This window comes from Pterocles gutturalis, unplaced genomic scaffold, assembly GCF_000699245.1.
Source record: "Pterocles gutturalis isolate BGI_N339 unplaced genomic scaffold, ASM69924v1 scaffold13771, whole genome shotgun sequence".
NCBI classification, from domain to species: domain Eukaryota; kingdom Metazoa; phylum Chordata; class Aves; order Pterocliformes; family Pteroclidae; genus Pterocles; species Pterocles gutturalis.
In genome coordinates, this window is record NW_010103226.1 from 100,720 (window position 1) to 119,297 (window position 18,578).

Consider the following 18,578-nt stretch of genomic DNA (forward strand, 5'->3'; position numbering starts at 1 on the left):
TCTACTCGACACAAGCAGATCACCACTGGGTAAAGCAACTCACTCTTCCCTTGCCCTCAGACTGCTTGTTGAACACCAGGTGTGAAGGCAAGAGGCACGGCCAGACAACAAATCCACACAGCCCACTACCCCATTTCCCGCTGTATGCACACACACGTGTGTGTGTACTGACATGCTGCGCACGCCACCACCCATCCAGTACCTAAAGGTCGGAACAGGACCTGGCGCTGGTCCTGGTCACGTCCGTTCGAGGCAATGCAGGTAAAGAAGCCGACGTCTTCAGAGCTGACCCGGCTGATCACCAGGGCCCCATCCGACTGCTGTCTGTGTCTGGGCAACAAAACCAGAAAGCCCCTCAGCCCGTGCTGGGGTCAGCATGGGACTCTAGCCACCAGAGCCGAAGCTGAGCCTTGTACATAACTTTGCAGTAACACTGAGCAAAGGTTTAGCAGCAGCTCAGTTCAGCCTGTAACGCAACCCCTGCTCCTCAAATCCCAGCACTAGTGCTGTAGACTCTAGGAAAGCTCACTGGTAGAGCAGGCTTCTGGGAGCAGAGGGTGAGGGGAGCTGCAGGAGAGCAGCACCAGCAGCTGTGGGAGTTTACTACAGGCACCATGATCTCTCTCTTTGCTGTGAACCTCTACCCTGGCTCAGAGACCAGCTGGTTTTTGGCAAATTTGCTTGCCATGTGTCCTGTTTCTGCTAATCTTGCAGATGAATAAATTTCAGCGTTGGCTCACTTGTAGACTCTGTATCACGGCTGTTTATTCGAGGGTTCAATGTTCGGACTTTGATCTGTGAGTGAGGCTGGGGCAGCCAGGCAGTGCGGGCTGGCGCCGATGGGGGAAGCTGGCCAGCGTAAACAGCACGGGCAATAGATGCACAGCCAGCAGCTCCATCCTCTCAGGAAGGAGACAGGGAAGGGAAGGGAAGGGAAGGCAAGGCAAGGAGGAGGCTCTTCTCCACACGAACCTGCCTGTGGGCATGGTGGAGCTGCCTGGGAACTCACCTGGGAGAGGAGAGGGGCCGCCCGTCTTTCTGCCACTCAATGGTGAGCGCTGGCGATGCTTCCACTGTGCAGGGCAGCCTGACTCTCTCCCCGATGCTGGCCTCCACCACTGAGGCCTCACTCTTATCCATTCGCAATCTGTAAAGTCCACAAGCACAACAAAAGATGCAGAAACCTCCTTGTTCAGCATTTGACCTTCAGCACAAGGCTGTTTTAATCACAAGCCTTCTTTTTTGCCTCCAATGGGAAAGGGCGGTCTCTGTACTCCCATCAGAGCTCCGATACTTGCCATTACCAACATTCACTCACAACATGCAGAAAAGAGCAGCCTCTGTCAAACCAAATCCTGCTCCAGTTCAGCACAGCTTTGTGATGCACTCCTGCCAGGCTGCTTAACCCTTTAGAGACAGCAACCCTGTTTCTTAATAGCATCCCTCTGGATAACAGCCAAGGATGTGTTAACAACATGAGCATGTGGCAAGTAGTATAAAGTCCTAAACAGGGCACCAAACAAGCTTCCCCCAAAGTGCTTGTCTGGCACACAAAAATAAGTAGATATTTTCTGGGGTGTGAAGAGCCCATGGCAATGACCTGACTACATGCAAGCACCAGGAGCTGGCCGTCCACTTCTTGCAGCAGAAAAGTTGATGTCAGGCTCTCACATCACTCATTTCTTCATGCTCTTTGCTCTCTTATAACTGCAGCTAAACACCATTTTAGAAGAGAACTAAACCATGATGTTCCCAGAGTCAAATAAAACATCCTCTCCCCCACCCTCATTCTCTGACCTGAATTCTTGATCTCACGAAACAAAACCACAGAGCCTTAATTCAATGAATCACTTCTGCTTTTAGGAAGAAGCAGCTAAGGAGGTTGCTGGGGAGTTCAGCAAATTGGCTGGGTTTTAGGCTGTAAACTCAAAAGAAGGGAGGGATCTGATCATGCTCCCATGTAATCTGGAGCCCCAACATGCTGCATTTAAGGCAAAAATAAACCGTGCCCTTTTCCTTCTGTGGGGCCTAGAAGCACCAAAGAAACATGCAAGAAGCTACAAAATATGCGACCCAGTAAGTGAGGAGATAGTTTTGAGTCAAACTGTTTTGTTCACAAAATATTTAAAATAAATGGGTGGGGGCTACAGTAACTGAAGCTTTTTAAATATACATATGCCTATTTTCTGCTAGTTCAGCAGTTCCTATTTGCTTTGCTTTTCTCCAGAACAGGTTTCTCTTTCTGCCTACAGTAACTTGAACAGCTAAGGATGCTGCCCTGATATTTCTGATTTTGTTTGAACCCAGCTCCTTTGCCATCAGCCTCGCTGAGTATCTTTGCTCAGAATACGCTTCTTTCAAGAGACCCTCGGGGAGAACAGAAGACAGCTTGCGACTGGGATCTTTGCCTGTGCCTGTTGTCAGCGGTTCAGTACTGCTTGCTTCCCAACCGTGCCCCAGAACAGCTGACCCAGAACCTTTCCAATCTTCAGCTTTTCTACATGAAGAGATGCCATATGGTTCATCAGCTGGGCATGGCGGACAAACTGTTGCTGTGTGTGAACTTACCTGTATGTGAGTTGCTGATGCACAGGGGAGCCGGCTGCCTGTACAACCTTCCTGCCTCTGGGTAGCTCTCGGTGCTGCTGATTTTCCTTGTGAAGGACCCGACCTCTCTCACCCTCTGCCAGAACAGCACTCTGGTACTCTATTCAAAATAAAATGCCATATGTGAATAAAAGGACCCTTCTTTCTGTGACCTCTTGTGTAGGGTTTCTATGAGCTGGGGAGAGCTTGCTGAACGGGAGCCAAAGAGCCCTTCAGCCATCTGTTTCTGGCTGACTAGGGCAGTAAGCCTGCCCTGTCTACTAATGAGAGTCACAGACCTGCAGGCAAGTGATTTTAGACTCCTTTCTCTCCTCCGTCAGTGAACATGTTACAGCGTGCCTTAGGCCACAGTGCCTTCTGCCCCATGTGCCATTGCTGTGACAAAGTACACTTCAGAGATTGAAGGCTACATGGTGCCTTGCTGGCCCATCTTTTGAGACTAGTCTTTCAAATTTTTCTGTTTTTATTTCTTAAATAAGGCATATTTTTCAGAACAGGGAATCATTTGTTACGCAGCAGGAAATGTTTGGGCAAAACACAAAACACAAATGCACCAGCAGCACAGACAGCTATGGCAGACTGGTCACATTATAGTATGAGATGGAGGCCCCAAGAAACTGCAGAAAACCCCTCTGCTGGAGCCTCCTTTCTGGGATGAGGAGGCAGCTGATGGCTCCCAGGGAGGAAGACATGCTCCCTGTGCTGGAAATGGGGCAGGTTACAAGCAAGCCACAACTCCGGCTATGGGGCCGCACTGCAGGAGGAAGCGCTTTAAGGATTTATCATGAGGCAACACCCAAAGAAGCCCTGCTGCCTCCACACTCCCTCTTGGCACCCCTACAGCAGGGGAGACCTGCTGCTTTGACTAGCTCTTGGGACACTGCTGCCATGGAGTGAAGGCAATGCTTGCCAGCATGGTGTGGCAGTGGAGGAAGGTTGCTCCTGCAGCTGGCTTTATCGCTCCTGCTGTCAATAAGGAGGAGCCCTGAGCTACTTCTTTGGTCTTAAGTGGAAGATAAGTCACCTATGATCTGTAACTGAATCTGTCGGCTCTCTGTCCTCCCATCAGAAATGAGGCATGTGTAAGTCCCGGCGTCCTCTGGCTTGACGTGGCTGATCACTAAGGAGGTGTCGGAGTGGTAGGTGTGCCTGCAACAGAAGCAAGGATTAACTGCCTCTGCCTCGCCACCGACAGCAACCCGCCAAGGCAGAGCAGCCCTTGTGCTGGTGTCACACTAACACACAGTGCCTTCCCTGGCGCAGGAAAAAACAAAGCCCTGCTGACCACAGAGGGGTCACAGGCAGGGGAAATAACTGCAGCAGAAAGGAGGTCAGGAACAGAGAGGAAACCGAGATGGGAAAACAGGGAACTGCTTTCACCAACCCTCTCCTATGAGGAGGCAAACTGCCCTTCCAGGCGAGAGCTTGAGCCCCAGCAGTCATCTGCAAACAGAAAAGCAGAACTGGACTTTTCTTAACTGTGGTTTTCATAACACAAGCTGACTGTCTGTCTTCAAACTGTTGCTGGAAACAGACTTCTCAGGAAAAACAAGCTTTAAAAGTAGTTTTAAACAAAATTATATCTTAGATGGGAGTGCTAGGAACTTTCAGCCAGAGGAACTCCAAGTTATTTGGCTACAAGCTTCACCCTGAACTACTGACTTAGTGCTGCCCCAAGATGAATCCAACAGAGACAACATTTTCCTGGATCACTACCCACACATGTCACCTTCCACCAGTGACTTGTTATGGGACAGCACCTGTTCTGCCACATAACACTAGCCAGTGCCTCTGTACTAACGCAGAATGTATCTGCTTCTGCTGGGCACAGACCAGGTGGACAGTTCATGATCTTAGGTCAATGCATGGGCTTATTTATTCATCCTTTTTTGTTTTCTAAAGAATGTTTACAGTAGGATTACAAAAAAAGCAGGCAAGCATATCTGCCAGCCTGCCCAGCAAGGAGCCCATCTGCTCTACAACAAAGGGAGCTGAGCTCACCTGACAGAGGACACTGGTCGGCCATCCTTCATCCACTCCACTCTAGAGAAGGGGGACACGCCTGTCTTGCAGACCAGCTGGATGTTTTGTCCTGTGACCGCTGTCACGAGAGAGGGCTTGGCTTCCTCCAGGATGGCTCTGAAAGAGAAAGCAATGCCATCGGCACCTACACTGCCCTCCTCTCCTCTGGGTCCTCTAATGTGACTGTAGATGAGTCACAAGCACAGGGCAAAGCAGGACCTGCTGCTCCTTCAGCTCTGAGTAGATGCACCAGGAAACATGTGGGAACCCCCCTCCTACACGGCAAAGGCTGCTCTGGACAGACTGAATGCTACAATATCTCCAGGAAGAGAGAGAGTCCCCTCTTTTCTGAAAGAACTAGGTTCAGCTCAGCAGACAGACACAGATCCAGCGCAGACGCATTTAGATCTAGCTCTACGCATTACTGACTTGCAGGGTGACACTGTCTGGCTCCTGATACAAATCCTGCATCTTAAAAAGTCTTCCCTAGAACAACCCACTGCTGCCCCATGCAGGGCCAAGACAAAGGCTCTGAAGTCGGAGAGTCAGCTAAATTTGTTGGTCAGAACAAGAAAAACACCTATGCATTCTCATTTACTGCATAAGAATGCCCTGCAGACAAAGACCCCAGGGTCCTGCAGTCTTTTTACACACCATACTTCCAGTGCTGACAGAGAGCAGGGAGGGTGCAAGAAAAGAGACAACCCATAACTCCAAGGCCTGAATAACTTGAATTACCAAAAGGCCACATATATAGCCAACCCATTGCATGGCATTCCCAGTTAGCTGGTCCTGGCCGGGGCAACGCTTTCACTCCAGAGGAAGCTACACTGATGCTTCACAATGAGCTGGCAGAACAGGAGAAAAAAGAAAAAAAAAAAATCATCACCTGTGCAGAGCCCGTGCTGGCAATGAGTCTGCAGATGCCCGGTGCTCAAATCCCTCCGTCATGGAAACATCTGCTCCAAAAGCCTTATGCTTGCCTTCATGGGGCAGCACCTGCTGGCCACTGCTGCTCTGCCTCTCGGAGGGCCTGGGCACTGCTGTTTCCCACAAGTGGAGCTGGCTCAGGCTGTCCAATCTGCTGTGCCGGGTGCCCCAGCGCTGGCTCTCCAGCACACCAGTTCTTAGCAAAGACTCTCGCAGCACCTCACTCCTCCATCTGTCCTGTCTGTGGCTGTCTTGTGTGGGGTGTGAATCCCCATAGGCTCTTCCTTCTTGGCCATGACTTGCAGATTCTCTCGGGAGTGGCTGCTGCTGACCCTGAGCATCTCCTGTACGAGAGTGGGAGCCAGTGTGCTGGTGTTGAAGGGCTCCTGTGCCAGAAGAGGGCTGGTGCTCCAGAGGACTGACCCCCCCAGAGTTGTGGCACACTCTCATGCACTCCTCCTCTGAGGCAAAGCTGTTTCTATTGCCGTGACAGCCTCCGTACCAAAACCGGTTGCACTTGCCAACGACAGTCACAAAGTACCAGCGAGTGGTCCAGTTCGTGCAGGGGCCGTGAGCACTGGGCAGCAGGCATAGGACAGGATATGCTGCCGAAAAGAGTGGAACAGAGGGAGGTGTGAGGGTCATGGAGCACAAAGGTCCTGGTGCTTCAAGCCACCTACCTATGGGATCTGATGGGCCTGGTGGGCAGGGGGCAGGTGGCAAAGTAGGACACCTGAGTTTTGCACCCAGCTGCTTTGAAATTGGGCAGCTGCTCACATGTTCTTTTCTGCCCCAGTTTTGCCACTGGTGGAAGGAGAACCAACCTCAGAGACACTTCTGAATCTATTAGACTAGATGCATTATGGCCTTTCTCTGGGAATTGTGCCCAAACATCAGCAGAGGACAACAAGAATATCTATGGTAGATGACAAAATTGAACCACCTGTCTGCTTTTCTACACTCCCTCCAAGCTCCCCCTGCCCCAACCACCAGGCAGAATTTCTTTTCATAGACATAATTTACTACATTTTACAGAGAGCAGAGCCTCTACACAGGAAGCTTCCATAGGTATTGGACTCTGTAGGACCCTTCCTACATTTCTAAACCAAGAAGCCAAAGCATCACTTACGGTAGTTGGGCCTATTGAGACATCCTTCCCCTTGAGGACCTGAAGCTGAAGCGACATTGTCAAAACAGCAGCCATACACGGAACTGCGGCACTCACCCGGGGGGTGCTGCTGGGACAAGGCTTGGCTTGCCTTCGAGACAGGAATTGAAAGCCAAAAGTTATCATACATGCATGAGGACAGTGGCACATGCAAAGCACCGTCTCCAGGCTGTCAGCTGCAGAAGGCAGCCGTTAGAGGAACCACGAGTCATTTGTTTGCCTTCTAGAGGCTTTCGTGCTGGGAAGGGGTGGGAAACTTGTCTGTCAGCCATGAAGCCAGAGCTGCACTTCTCTGCAAGACAGACCTAACCAGCCCAGCAGCAGGCCAGTTTTTTCAGCTGGCCCCACCAAGCACCCCAAGCTATGAGAGGAATCACCTCCCTGACTATGTTGCCCTCAATTAATCTGCAGAGTTGACAAACAAAGGCAATGGACAGTGGCCATGTTTTTCCCTTTTTTTTTCTCCTAGAAATTGGACAGCAATTTTCTGACAGACAGAAATTTGATTACTCAGGATTATCCAATCAGTTCTCCACAGGATGGTCTTCTACTTCTCAAACACCTCTCAACCACCCCCTCTGTCCCCTGCTTGCAGAGGATCATGGGTGGATGCCCCAGACTGAACAGGAGCAAAGTAGCATTGAGCCCTTCAGCCCATGCATAGAGTATTGGTCTCCAGCACTACTGACAAAGCACAACAGAAACCCACAATCTGAATCACCAGAGTCAAATCTGAATCTTTGTATCTGATGGACGGCTAAAACGTAAAGGGTTTTTGTACTTACTGTTGGAGCAGCCGCAGTGGGCTGATTTCTGCTCACTTGACCGTCATGGTAATACTGTGGGCATCCCACGTTTTTTGGGCCCTGCGCAGCCGATACTCCATCAGGACAGCATCCATACCTACAGGCAGAACACAGAAGGGCTGCAGCAATACCTGACCTGCTTGGCTTAACAGGCAGTCTGTAAATTTCAGGAAGCTTACTGTTGGAGCAGCCGCAGTGGGCTGATTTCTGCTCACTTGACCGTCATGGTAATACTGTGGGCATCCCACGTTTTTTGGGCCCTGCGCAGCCGATACTCCATCAGGACAGCATCCATACCTACAGGCAGAACACAGAAGGGCTGCAGCAATACCTGACCTGCTTGGCTTAACAGGCAGTCTGTAAATTTCAGGAAGCCCCGAGAAAAGTATCTACTTCCAGCTACCTGTTTCGGTGACAAGTGCTGAAGGGGCAATCTCTCCCCAGAGGGCCTGAAGCCGGAGTGTGCCCATCTGGACAGCAGCCATGTGGGCTCCGATGACAGTCCTGAGAGCCAGTCCCTGATGTGGAGTCCTGAGGGAAGCCGAGCTGATGGGAACCTGATGAGTGAGACTGGGATTCCCAGCGAACAGGCAATAAGTTGATGCCACGGTCATTGGTGGATGGGATGTGCCGATTCCCAGGAGTATTATGAATTGTGGAGCTCCCAGGGAGCATCCTTTCATCACCAGGATCTGGAGAAAGAACTCCTTAAAGCATGCAGGTGAGCATCAAAATCTAGTCAGTTTTCCCCAAACTACAGGGCAGGCTTTTCTGTATCAGGATTTCACCTGAATCTGTTTTCTGGCCTAGTCTTCTGGATTTTGTTGTCCTGAGGCTCTTTTGCTCACTGCCCTGACCATTCTTCCTGTTGTCCCATGAGAAATCACCTGCCACGTTCCTGTGGGCCCCTGACATGATCCTTTCTTCTTCCTATGATCTGCTTTGGGCAGCATTTATCTCAGCCAGCACTTAAGTCATGCTGCCAGAGCCTGGGATCTATGTGCTATACAGCCTCTTCTGCACAGAGAGATTCAGATACTGCTCGCTATCGGGTAAAACAATCTACACTTTGTCCCTGGATCCACAGATTTCTAGAAGCCCACGAAATGAACACGAGAAAAGAAGAAAAGGAGGAACCTTTAGCTTATCATACCCTGTTTCAAGTCCACCATCACCAAAAACCCAAACTAACAAAGCTCTTCCAAACCTGTGGCAGGGCTGTTTGGGTTGTAACGTGTCAGCAAGGACTGGCGAGTGACATCGTATCCCATAGTGTCCTGCATACTGGGGACTTCTGCAAAGAGAGACGAACATAAAATAAGTGCAGTTAGTCCAGCCCTATGTTCTAATAATTGCAAATGTATCCAGGAGCCAACAGGAGACTAAAGCTGATGAAAATGTTTCTCTTCTCCTGGAACAGCTGCTGAGCAGCAATTGGACTCAATTCGATTGTCAGGACAGCAACCTGCGATGGGCAGGCAGACAAAAGTCAGCACTTCAGCTCTGGCAGGAAGACTAGACAGACAGCAAGCAAAATCTGAGCAGTTGTGCCTCCTTTAGAGCTGATCCACAGAGGAATGGGAGTTGGCTGGAGTTTTTTAGCTACTGAGCCTGCCCAGGTTGTCATCCTTTTGACTGGGAGTCCCGGGGTCAGTCTGCAGCACACACTGGGACAGCTGAATGACGAAATCAAAATGGACACACACACATGCCTTTCCCAAGCCTGTTACATACATTTCAAACAGCACAGGTACTGGGGACTCTGAAGATGCCATGGTTATGTGCAGAAAGCATAAATGCACAGGATGGAGAGAGGCAGGCAGGCAAGAAGCTGAAAACGTAAGCTGGTGCAGAGCTGGGAATCTCTATTCCTAAACAAAAAGCATCTTAAGAAAAGTTAGGTGTGCAGCAATACCACTCACGCTGTGGCAGGTAGCAGGGCTGCACGTTGCAGCTACCCAGGGTGGCTGGCTTCTGTGGCTGGATGGCTTTGCATATCTCAGGACTGTAAAATTTGGAGTCGCCGTCAGCGCAGATGACTTGGCGTGTCCGGATGCCCGAATTGCAGCTCTTCGAACACTTGGGCACAGAGACAAGGCAAGTAAGCAGGCAGCAGAGGCCGAACGCAGAAACCCCACAGACTGAGTGTGGAACAGCTGCATGATCAGCTGAAGGCCGAGCACAGCTTTCTCCACCAAGACAAGGCAAAAAATACTTCAGCTGGATTCAGCTGGACAATTACACAACCATACTTTAAACCATTTTACCAAGTGTTTCCCCCAGCCCTGAACCATTAGGCTCTGAGCCATGCTCAGCCTGTAACATCCAGATGAGCTGCTGTTACCCGCAGTGGTGTGTCAGGGAGGTGGAAAAAGCAGCTGGAGCAAATAATTTCAGCCTGCTCTGAAGGCATCTCAATACTACAGGGATCTACCAGCTGTGAGAGGGTCAGCTTGGAACTATGCATTCAGGAACAACATCTTACGATGGGAAAGCGAACTGGTAGCTTTCTTGTAAGGAGCTAACTGGAGCTCCTTTCACTGGAAGCTGTGGATGAAGAGGGAGCGATGAGCAGCAGCTCAGGGGAGGGGAGAGGATGAGGTAAAAGTGTAACCCCACCTGCTCGTGGCAAGCTCTACAAGCACTGGGAGAGTATTCTCTCTCTTATTCAGATGCAGGTAGGAGCCCTTCTTATATCAGAAAGCCAAGACCAGCAAAGATCAGATGAAGGTATGCAACTTTTTTAGTTGCTATTAAAATCCTACATCTCATGAAGAACCAGACGTAATATGTTTTAACTCAGAAGAAGCTGGTCTGGCTAGCACAGAAGGAAAAAGGTGTGCTTGGAAGTCACCCAATGCATTGGATCTACCCTTATCTCCTCCCCCGGTGCTTTTCCCAGGCTGAACAGAGTCTGACTCCCTCTGCAAAAACAAGACTAATCCAGCTGAAGCACAGCTTATCTGAACAATTACAAAAACTTACTTTAAACCACACCACCAAATGGGATGACCAGTCCTGAAGCCTGGAGCTCTAAGCCATACTCAGCCAGAGAGCTGTTCTGCTATTCACAGCAACGGAGCGAAGAATTGGGAATAAGCAGTGAGTGGATTGTTTCAGTTTATTGGCTGCATTTTGCCACTGTCACTGAAACTGTATTCCCCCCTCAGAAGGATTTTTTTTTGTAGCAGCTGCATACAAAGCAGGCAGCAGATTAACTGGGGCATTACTAGTGCCAGTTCCAAAGCAACTGTGAGCCAAGGGACGGGTAATGACGCAGTACGTGCTCCCAGCCTCAGCCAGTGTGCAGACTGCACAGATCAAAGCTTGTTTGTGAGGAGCACAGCAATATAATCCGTTATTTCTGAACCATGAAAGCACGATGCTCACCAGGCCCCAGTCTCCAACGTGCCAGCCGATTTCCTGGATGCAGTTCTCCTTAAGGCAGGGCTGGGTGGCCGATGGCTTTGGCTCCATTAGGCAAGCGAAGTCCTGAGCCTGGGAGCCCTGCTGTGTTCTGCAGGTGACGGTCCGGGTCTGGACCCCTTCCCCACAGCTGGCTGAGCACTGCAGAAAGGGGCCCAACAATTACAAGGAAGCACTTGGTTTCCACTTGCATTTCCAGGCTGTGCTCCTTAACATTAGGGCAGAGTACCATTCTGAGATTGCCTAAAGCAACCAACCATCATTAAAATAATCTGGGGTGGGAGTTAGCAGAGTAGTTGTTTACGCTGCAGAAGAGACAATAATGCATCGTGGATAGGGTCTGGGAGATCTGGAGCTCACTGGATGATTTTGGCCTAGGCACATAATTTCTCTTGATCTCTACCAAAGACACGGAGAATGATTTTGGAAAAAAAATGCAGAATACATTGAGAACAATAAATGTCAGGAAATACCTGGAACCTAATTTTATTTACTCCTGATTGAAGTCAGCTCAAAGTAAAGAATTAAAGGGAAGATAAAAAGATTAGGCTCTTGTATTGCTCATGCCTTCTGTGTGAAGACCTTGTGCTCCCTTTTTACAGTGTGGACCTGTCACACAGCTTCTATACTAGTAACTGGTTTGTGACATTTTCAACGCCCTCTTAAATCCACATGGGTGCTTCCTGGAATCCAGCCTACTTCTCCATGAATTATCAAGGTCTTTTTACAGAGAGTATTAACTTGGGGACAGTCTCAATTACTTTAGATGACATTACCAGCTGAGTTTCAGCCACTCATTTACTAAAGTGACCTTTTATCTCTGGGAGTACACAAAACACAGTCACTTTTGAGAATCACAAAATTAATCACTTAGGAATCAGTTTGTAAGAACAGGACACTTGGTGCCTTCCCCAAACAGTTCTCTTACTCTGCAACCCTGAAGTTATCTCAGTATTAACACCCCACATCTCACAAGATGGGGAGGGAGGAAAAAAAAAAAAAAAAAAAGGGACTTTACAGTCTAGGTTATCATGCCTCAAAGTTGCATTTTATGCTGCTGCGCCACTCAAAGTACCACCACAAGACTGTAAGTCAAATGTTGCAAGGATGCACATACTTCTTTTAAAAGAGGAAAACTCACTCATGCTTTAGAACCGAGTAGACACTACCTTCACTTTCTAAACCCTTGGAACATAAAATGACTTCTAAATGTCTGGCTGTCAGCACTAAGCACATACAGTTTGAATGGTTTCCTCTCCTGGAGATACAAACGCACACACAGGCATGAAAAATGCATGACGCAGCTGTGTTCGGAGAAGCCCTGCACTGACACACAGCGAACAGCAGGTCACCAGCGTTTCAAGAGTATCTCGCTTACGGACTGTTGTGATTTAAGTACTGCTGTCCAGGGCTAGCGATGCTTAGGCAAGCAATATGCATGGAAATAAACAGCACAGGCAGGAGCCATGAGCTCATGATTTACAGAGGAAGGAGTGTTACCACACATCCTCAGCTGATGGACAGCAGCTCTCCTGTCTGTCCTCCGCTTCCACTGGGCCTGGTGCAGAAACTCATCCAGTGCCAGGTCTGGTGGAGCTGACAAAAATGCAGGAGTGGGGAAATCACTGGGAAACCAGAGAAGAGGGAACATACAATGAGAGGAACAGGGCTGCAGGGGCACACACAGTTTTGAGGCACAGGGATGTATCTATAGGAGGGCATAGCTGCTAGCTAGCTGGAGAACTTGTGTGGAAGACTGCAAGGACAAGTCCTGCACACCACCTACCCAGGAACGCACACCTTTTGCAGTCCCAGAAAAGGAGCCTGGCTCTTTATCCCCAAACTTTGGCAGATCTTCCTTCAATATGTGCCAAGGGGCAGTCGCCTCCCACGCACAAACTCACCTCGGACCAGGGCCCCGTGCTCCAGGTTGCGCACTGTCTCACATTGCAGGGCTGGCTGCTGCGAGGCTGCTGGGCGAAGGCCATGCACTCGGCGTTATCCACCACCCCTTGGGAGCTCTGGCCGTCGAATGCCACGCAGTAAACAGAGCGAGTCTGGGTCCCCCCGCCACAGGTGGCTGAACAGGGTCCCCACTCCCCAGTTTTCCACCTGCAGGTCACAGAATTAAGCAAATAAACGTAAGCCCAACTTAACTGCCCAGAGGCACAGGGGAGGGCAGTGCCACATCCCTGTTGCAATCAGACAGGGAGAAAGTCCCTTTGCAGAACAGAGTCAGAGGCGAGTTCCCATTTGACCAAGCGCTGCCCAGCTTAATTGGCAATGCAGAGCATGAGTCCCATTCCAGAGACAAATCCCCAACCACAAAACACTTGTTTCTCTGGAAATGCAGAGCTCTCACAGAAGGGGAAGGTTTCCCTCCATGGCTTTGAGTCTCTTGATGTCTGCAAAAATGTCATGCCTGAATGGAACACCAAAGAAAAAAAAGGAAAAAAGATAAAAGAAGAAGAAAAAAAACTAATCCAGATCAGCTAACAGAAAAGCAACCCACGCCAGCCTAACCACCCATTACACTCCAGCCATTATCAGAAACAGTAAAATGGTAAAACCAAGCCAAGACCTCACTCTGCCTGCAAACCATGCCAGCCACTCAGAAGTGCTCGTGAACTTTTTGCTGACAGCCAGTAGAAAGCTGGTCCATTCCTCCCATTGGCCAAATTCTGTAATGGCAGCACACACAAAAAAGCCCCAAAAACTTTAAATAGATTTTGTCCTGTGTTTGGTTGCTGAATCTGTCACACAAATTATAAACCCTTGCTAACAGAAGGGGGAACATCCACAAAACAATCTGACTGTTTGGATGCTAAAACCTCTGCCCTTGTCTGCTCCTAAGTCTCAGAGCTTCCCAGATAGCTCGGAGCACATCTTACATGGCCTGGCTTCAGGGACAACATGGTGTTTCATTCCTGACTCTACCATGGTGTGCAGTCAAAAGGCAGTAGTGTTGCAAGGTTGGGTGTCTACAGGTGAGCTGCTACCTCCTCTTGCAGTCAGGGAAGCCTCAGCCAGGGCATGAAGGCAGTTCATGTCTTCTTCCCTAGCCTTCCAGCTGTTTCCCTGGTCTGCCTTCACCACTCCTAAACCGAGTTTCAGCCAATTTACCTCCACATCCTACTAGAAACTCCACAAAACTCCACAGCAGACTCAGCCCAGAGAAGTCATCTCCTTAAGATACTCCTCTTTACTGCTAACAATGCAGATATCAGCCCAAAACTGAATGGCCTTTGCTATAAAATAAGATGTTCCATTTGGAAAGGGAACAGCTACTGCAAGTAGAAATCACTTACAGCAGTGTGGTTGCAGGGCTCAAAAAAGATTCATTGATCAAGATTTTTCAGAACCTCCAGAGAGGCTAAAAAAGACACCTCAAAACTGTATTCTGCCTCCTGTAAAGCAAATGTACAGTTTTAGAAAGGCTGTATCAACTGGATGGCCTCACCTACAGCTTCCTTCAATTGCAAGTCCAGACATCTTGACACTTGTTTCATTCCCTTTGCAAGACAAGGTCAGCCATAAGGATGGGATCCTCATCAGCGGGCAAAGCACAGCAAGTCCTAAGCTATTAGCAGTTTGTTGAGGGACAACTATTTTGCTTTTGATCTTTTTTACTTCTCATACCTCAGTGTACATTGTAGGTATTATGTCTGCCACAACCTTGTACTCATCACAGTCTATAGGTACTTTTCTGCCTGCTGTACGGCCCGTGCCAAAGAAAGAAGAGCTTTTGACAAACTCTGAGGCTTTTGCTATGGCACACTGGCATTCTGGACACTGTTTCAATTACCCAATCCATCATGCTCTTTTTTCCTTTCTGTTCTTTTATTTCTCTTGATAAACCAAACAAAAATCTTCCAGAACATCCCTTCACCTCTCTACCCTGATTCCAGAGAAAAAACAATTATCAGTATAAGCAGCTACAAGCTAGGAAGAAACTGTCCCTTTCTCCATTCCATAAGAATCAAGTTACCAGGAGCATGCACAACCACCTGAGCAAAGCTGCCAGCCAGCACCCTCCACCATCACTGTCACAGGCAAGAATCAAAAGCAAACCACCACCCACTGCTGCCACCAGTGCCAAAGAGGAAAGCCCTCATGTCCCCAGACTTCAGTGGGCAACTAGGTGGAGAGCAAAGGAGAGCAGCCGCCTTCCTGTACTCTCTGCAACCTCCTTCTCCTTGTTACCTCTTCGTCTGAGAGCTCTGCACTCCGCTGTGGCTCCAGGCGTGTGGTAGATAGATGTAAGAAGTCCTTTATACACAGAACAAAGGATTTAAAGAACTTAAAACAAGTAACTACAGGCTACCATGTATTCAGAAATGCTCCCAGGTTTCCAAGTGCCCTCTCGCCCACAACAGCCCTCTCACAGGCCTCTACGGCACCCACCAGATACACAGCGAGACACACAGTGATGGCTCTGGTTACAGCTCTGACTGCCCATGTGAGAGCCAAGTGAAGCCAACTGCAAGGCTATGGCATCAAGGGATAAGGTGGCAATTGCTGGGTAAAGGGGCTGAAAAATCACAGAACGAAAAGATTCCATGATTCATCCCTTTCTAAAAGCAAGGATACTGGGAATGCAGAAATGACATAAAAATGACATGCTTTGACCTACTCCTCTGTTTTTGCAGGCTCCGGTTGAAGAGAAAAAAAAAAACAGAGAATCTGTTTCCTATCTCCTACGTGGGCTAGAAGACTATCTTCTATAAACATACTCAGGAAAGCAAATTTAATTGGTCTACAAAATGAACATAGGATGTATTAAGCCCTTTCCTTGTGCGCACAGAAATGCTCATCACAGTGTTATCACCATCCTGTGTCTTGGGCCTTCTCTAGGAAGTGAAACATTTCCTTGGAGAGAACCATGCTGGAGAGCAGGAGAAGTGAAAGGGTCACTCTTTTTCTTGGTTCCAAAAGCACCTCAGGAAGAAGTCAGGAGTCTAGAAGAGGAAAGGAAATCTTACCGTTTCGTCTGGGGACATGTCTGATGGCCGCATGTCCGGTTATTGTCTGGTTGTGGTTTATTCCTGCACATATAGTCCGGATAAATTTCATTGTCTATGGTACAAAACACCAAGCGGGATTGGAAACCTAAAGGAGAAGCAATAGAGCATCGTGATCAATGTAAGACACTCAGAACTAGGTTTGCTACGCACTGGTGTTGTCAAAACAAGTTTCTAAAGTAGTGCAGAACCCACACCCACCCCAGACAACCTGGAAAAGTCAGGTGCAGTTCTTGGTCTGTCACTAAAGGCTATTTATGAAGATTCTTAACAGATCCTAGTAACAAGTCTAAGGACTAGGGCATGGAAAGTAAGACAGGACAGGGCATGGGACACAGTTCTGTTGTGACCCCATGTGTGACCATGCAAAACCTGAGCTGGCCCCTGCAGTTACCTGTGCTGTCTGGAGACTGCTGGGAAGCAGCTGCAGAGGGCAGCACACAGTCGCACTGTCTTCGGGGTGTGGATATAAACCCCACACCAGCTGCCAGAGACCAGGTCCTGTCCCCTTACCTCCTCCACACTCGGAGCTGCACTCACTCCAGGAACCGTAGCTCCAGCTGTAACCCGAGGGCTGTCCTTGCACGGGCAGGTAGTACTCGTACTGTATCCCCGGGTTTGGCTCCTGGCTGATAAGCTGTGAAAGCATGGGATACAGTCAGGGAAATAACAACAGCAGTGCTTTTCCCATCTGAAGCATTTCCCCACCTTCAGAGAAGGTTCACGCTGACCTGCTTCCCTCTCCATCAAGGAGCACTCATTCTCTACGCTGCATTTTCTCCTTGCCATCTGTGATACTCTAGAGAGCATTATTTTTCAGAGAAGGGTGCATTCACCCCTCTCAGAGACAGAAGATCCAGCTGTTCCTGTGACAGCAGGTCCCCTTGCCTGGCCTGCAGCACACTATAGCAGGCAGTGTCCTAGAGCCCGTCTCTGCCTCAGCATCACTCGGTGCTGACTCTACCCTCTCTTAAAGTCAGGGTCCAACGGAACAGGCATCAAGCCTTGCCCTGCTCCTTTCTGGGTGACTGACCTGCAGCCCTCTGGGACCCGTCGCTTCTTCAGTCTTCCCCATGTGGTCCCCAGCAATGCACTCCCACTGCTCCACTACACAAAGCAAGGCTGCTATGCAAAGCCAGAGAGCAAGTGAGCACTAGCAAGGAGCAGGCGCAGCCACTTACCTCAATGACGAGGGGTTCTGTGGTGGGACCCTGGGCATGGAGGAGCTCTGGGGCTAGATCGCCCTCCGAGCCACGGTCGTAGTGCATAACCGTGCTAGCAACGTGCAGTGCTCGGCTGAAGTCAATGGTCCAACGCCCATTCAGGTAATACTCCCCTCGCACATTCTTGACAGCTGGACAAACCCACATGCCAGAGAAAAAAAAGGCAGTAAATTAACACATCTATAACGTGACACTTGGCTCCAGACACCACAATATAGGGCCTGCTCTAGACTTTTGGGGTATTGGCAATCCACATTGCTCTCAGCTCCACCATTAGAACATCAGCTCCTTTCCATCAGTATTGCAACCCTTTAACTGTGGTGACAATCTAGCATGGCAGCGTCTACCAACACAGCAAAAATTCACACACTGGAAGAGGGGCATAAAAACTCAACAGGGATACTCCTGTTTCCACTCAACACTGCGTTGCAGGTGTAGCAAAAAAAAATGAGACCATCATCCTCCAGTGAGACCATCATCCAGCCCCCCTGTGTAATGCCCTCTTGCCAGAAGCTGCTCCATGTTCAGACAGTGGTTCTTGCCCGTTTTGCTGCAGCCCAAGCACTTTTTTGCTGCACAACCGAATTCCTCCGGTATATTCCAGCCCTGTCTCCGCATTTCCCACTATTAGTCACTGAGGCACAGCCTGTGTCCCACTCGCTGTTCAGATGTGGGCTTCACACCCCACTGCCTCTACAGCACTATCCTGTTCATCAGACATTCTATTCAAAAGACAAAGACTTTGGTACTGGATCCAGTTTCCTACCAAGGAAAATATCACCAGACTGATCTGCCCAAAGCATTGGGCAACAGAAGAGTCAGAAAATAGAAGAGTATTTGCTTTCTCCACTGGAATTTCCTCAGCCCTTCCCAGGAATCTAGGTGAAGACTTTTCCTTCTCCTTTTTGCACTCTGCAGCATGACTAGAGTTTGAGGTTGTACAGACAAATACCCAAAAGACATCTATGGGGAAAAGAAGCCCATCCCAAACTCCTGGGTGGCAGGAGGCGTTAGGGTTTACATTCACCATGCAAACAGCAGAACTCATAGCCAGATTTTACTACATCAACTAGACTTCTTGTAAGTATCAGGCAGGAAGTTGGAACATGGTTGGGTCTTTTATTCCCCACCCAACAGCAAGATCACCACAGGAGAGAAAATGAGGCAAACCTGAAGCCCAGGGTTGAGAGCATCACTAACAATTCAGAGATACTCAATATTCAGATCCTGATTTTCAGCGAGTTTTTCCCTCTGCCATATCAAGCCCTCAAGGTAAACATCCCAAAGCCTGGAGTATCTGAAAACCAAATTTCAATGCAATGGCTGGGATTCAAATGGAATGAAACACAGGTTCTGACATCTTACCCAGAAAATT

General features: G+C 49.1%; 1 protein-coding gene across 1 annotated transcript in view; it reads right to left on the reverse strand.

The window, feature by feature from the left end:
* Positions 1–18,578, reverse strand: part of PAPLN (papilin, proteoglycan-like sulfated glycoprotein) — a 28,174-nt gene that overhangs the window by 3,423 nt on the left and 6,173 nt on the right. Inside the window, exons 7-24 of the mRNA XM_010086641.1 lie at positions 18,569–18,578; positions 17,162–17,334; positions 16,494–16,617; positions 15,942–16,068; positions 15,163–15,228; positions 12,864–13,071; positions 10,924–11,100; positions 9,456–9,612; positions 8,741–8,827; positions 7,937–8,225; positions 7,713–7,830; positions 6,689–6,818; positions 5,519–6,164; positions 4,609–4,746; positions 3,632–3,756; positions 2,569–2,707; positions 1,010–1,147; positions 203–330 (exon numbers count right to left, since the gene is read on the reverse strand). The exon at positions 18,569–18,578 is cut by the window's right edge and continues 92 nt beyond it. Of these exons, the coding sequence (XP_010084943.1) occupies positions 203–330; positions 1,010–1,147; positions 2,569–2,707; positions 3,632–3,756; positions 4,609–4,746; positions 5,519–6,164; positions 6,689–6,818; positions 7,713–7,830; positions 7,937–8,225; positions 8,741–8,827; positions 9,456–9,612; positions 10,924–11,100; positions 12,864–13,071; positions 15,163–15,228; positions 15,942–16,068; positions 16,494–16,617; positions 17,162–17,334; positions 18,569–18,578 (2,980 nt within the window). The remainder of the gene's footprint in view (positions 1–202; positions 331–1,009; positions 1,148–2,568; positions 2,708–3,631; positions 3,757–4,608; positions 4,747–5,518; positions 6,165–6,688; positions 6,819–7,712; positions 7,831–7,936; positions 8,226–8,740; positions 8,828–9,455; positions 9,613–10,923; positions 11,101–12,863; positions 13,072–15,162; positions 15,229–15,941; positions 16,069–16,493; positions 16,618–17,161; positions 17,335–18,568) is intronic.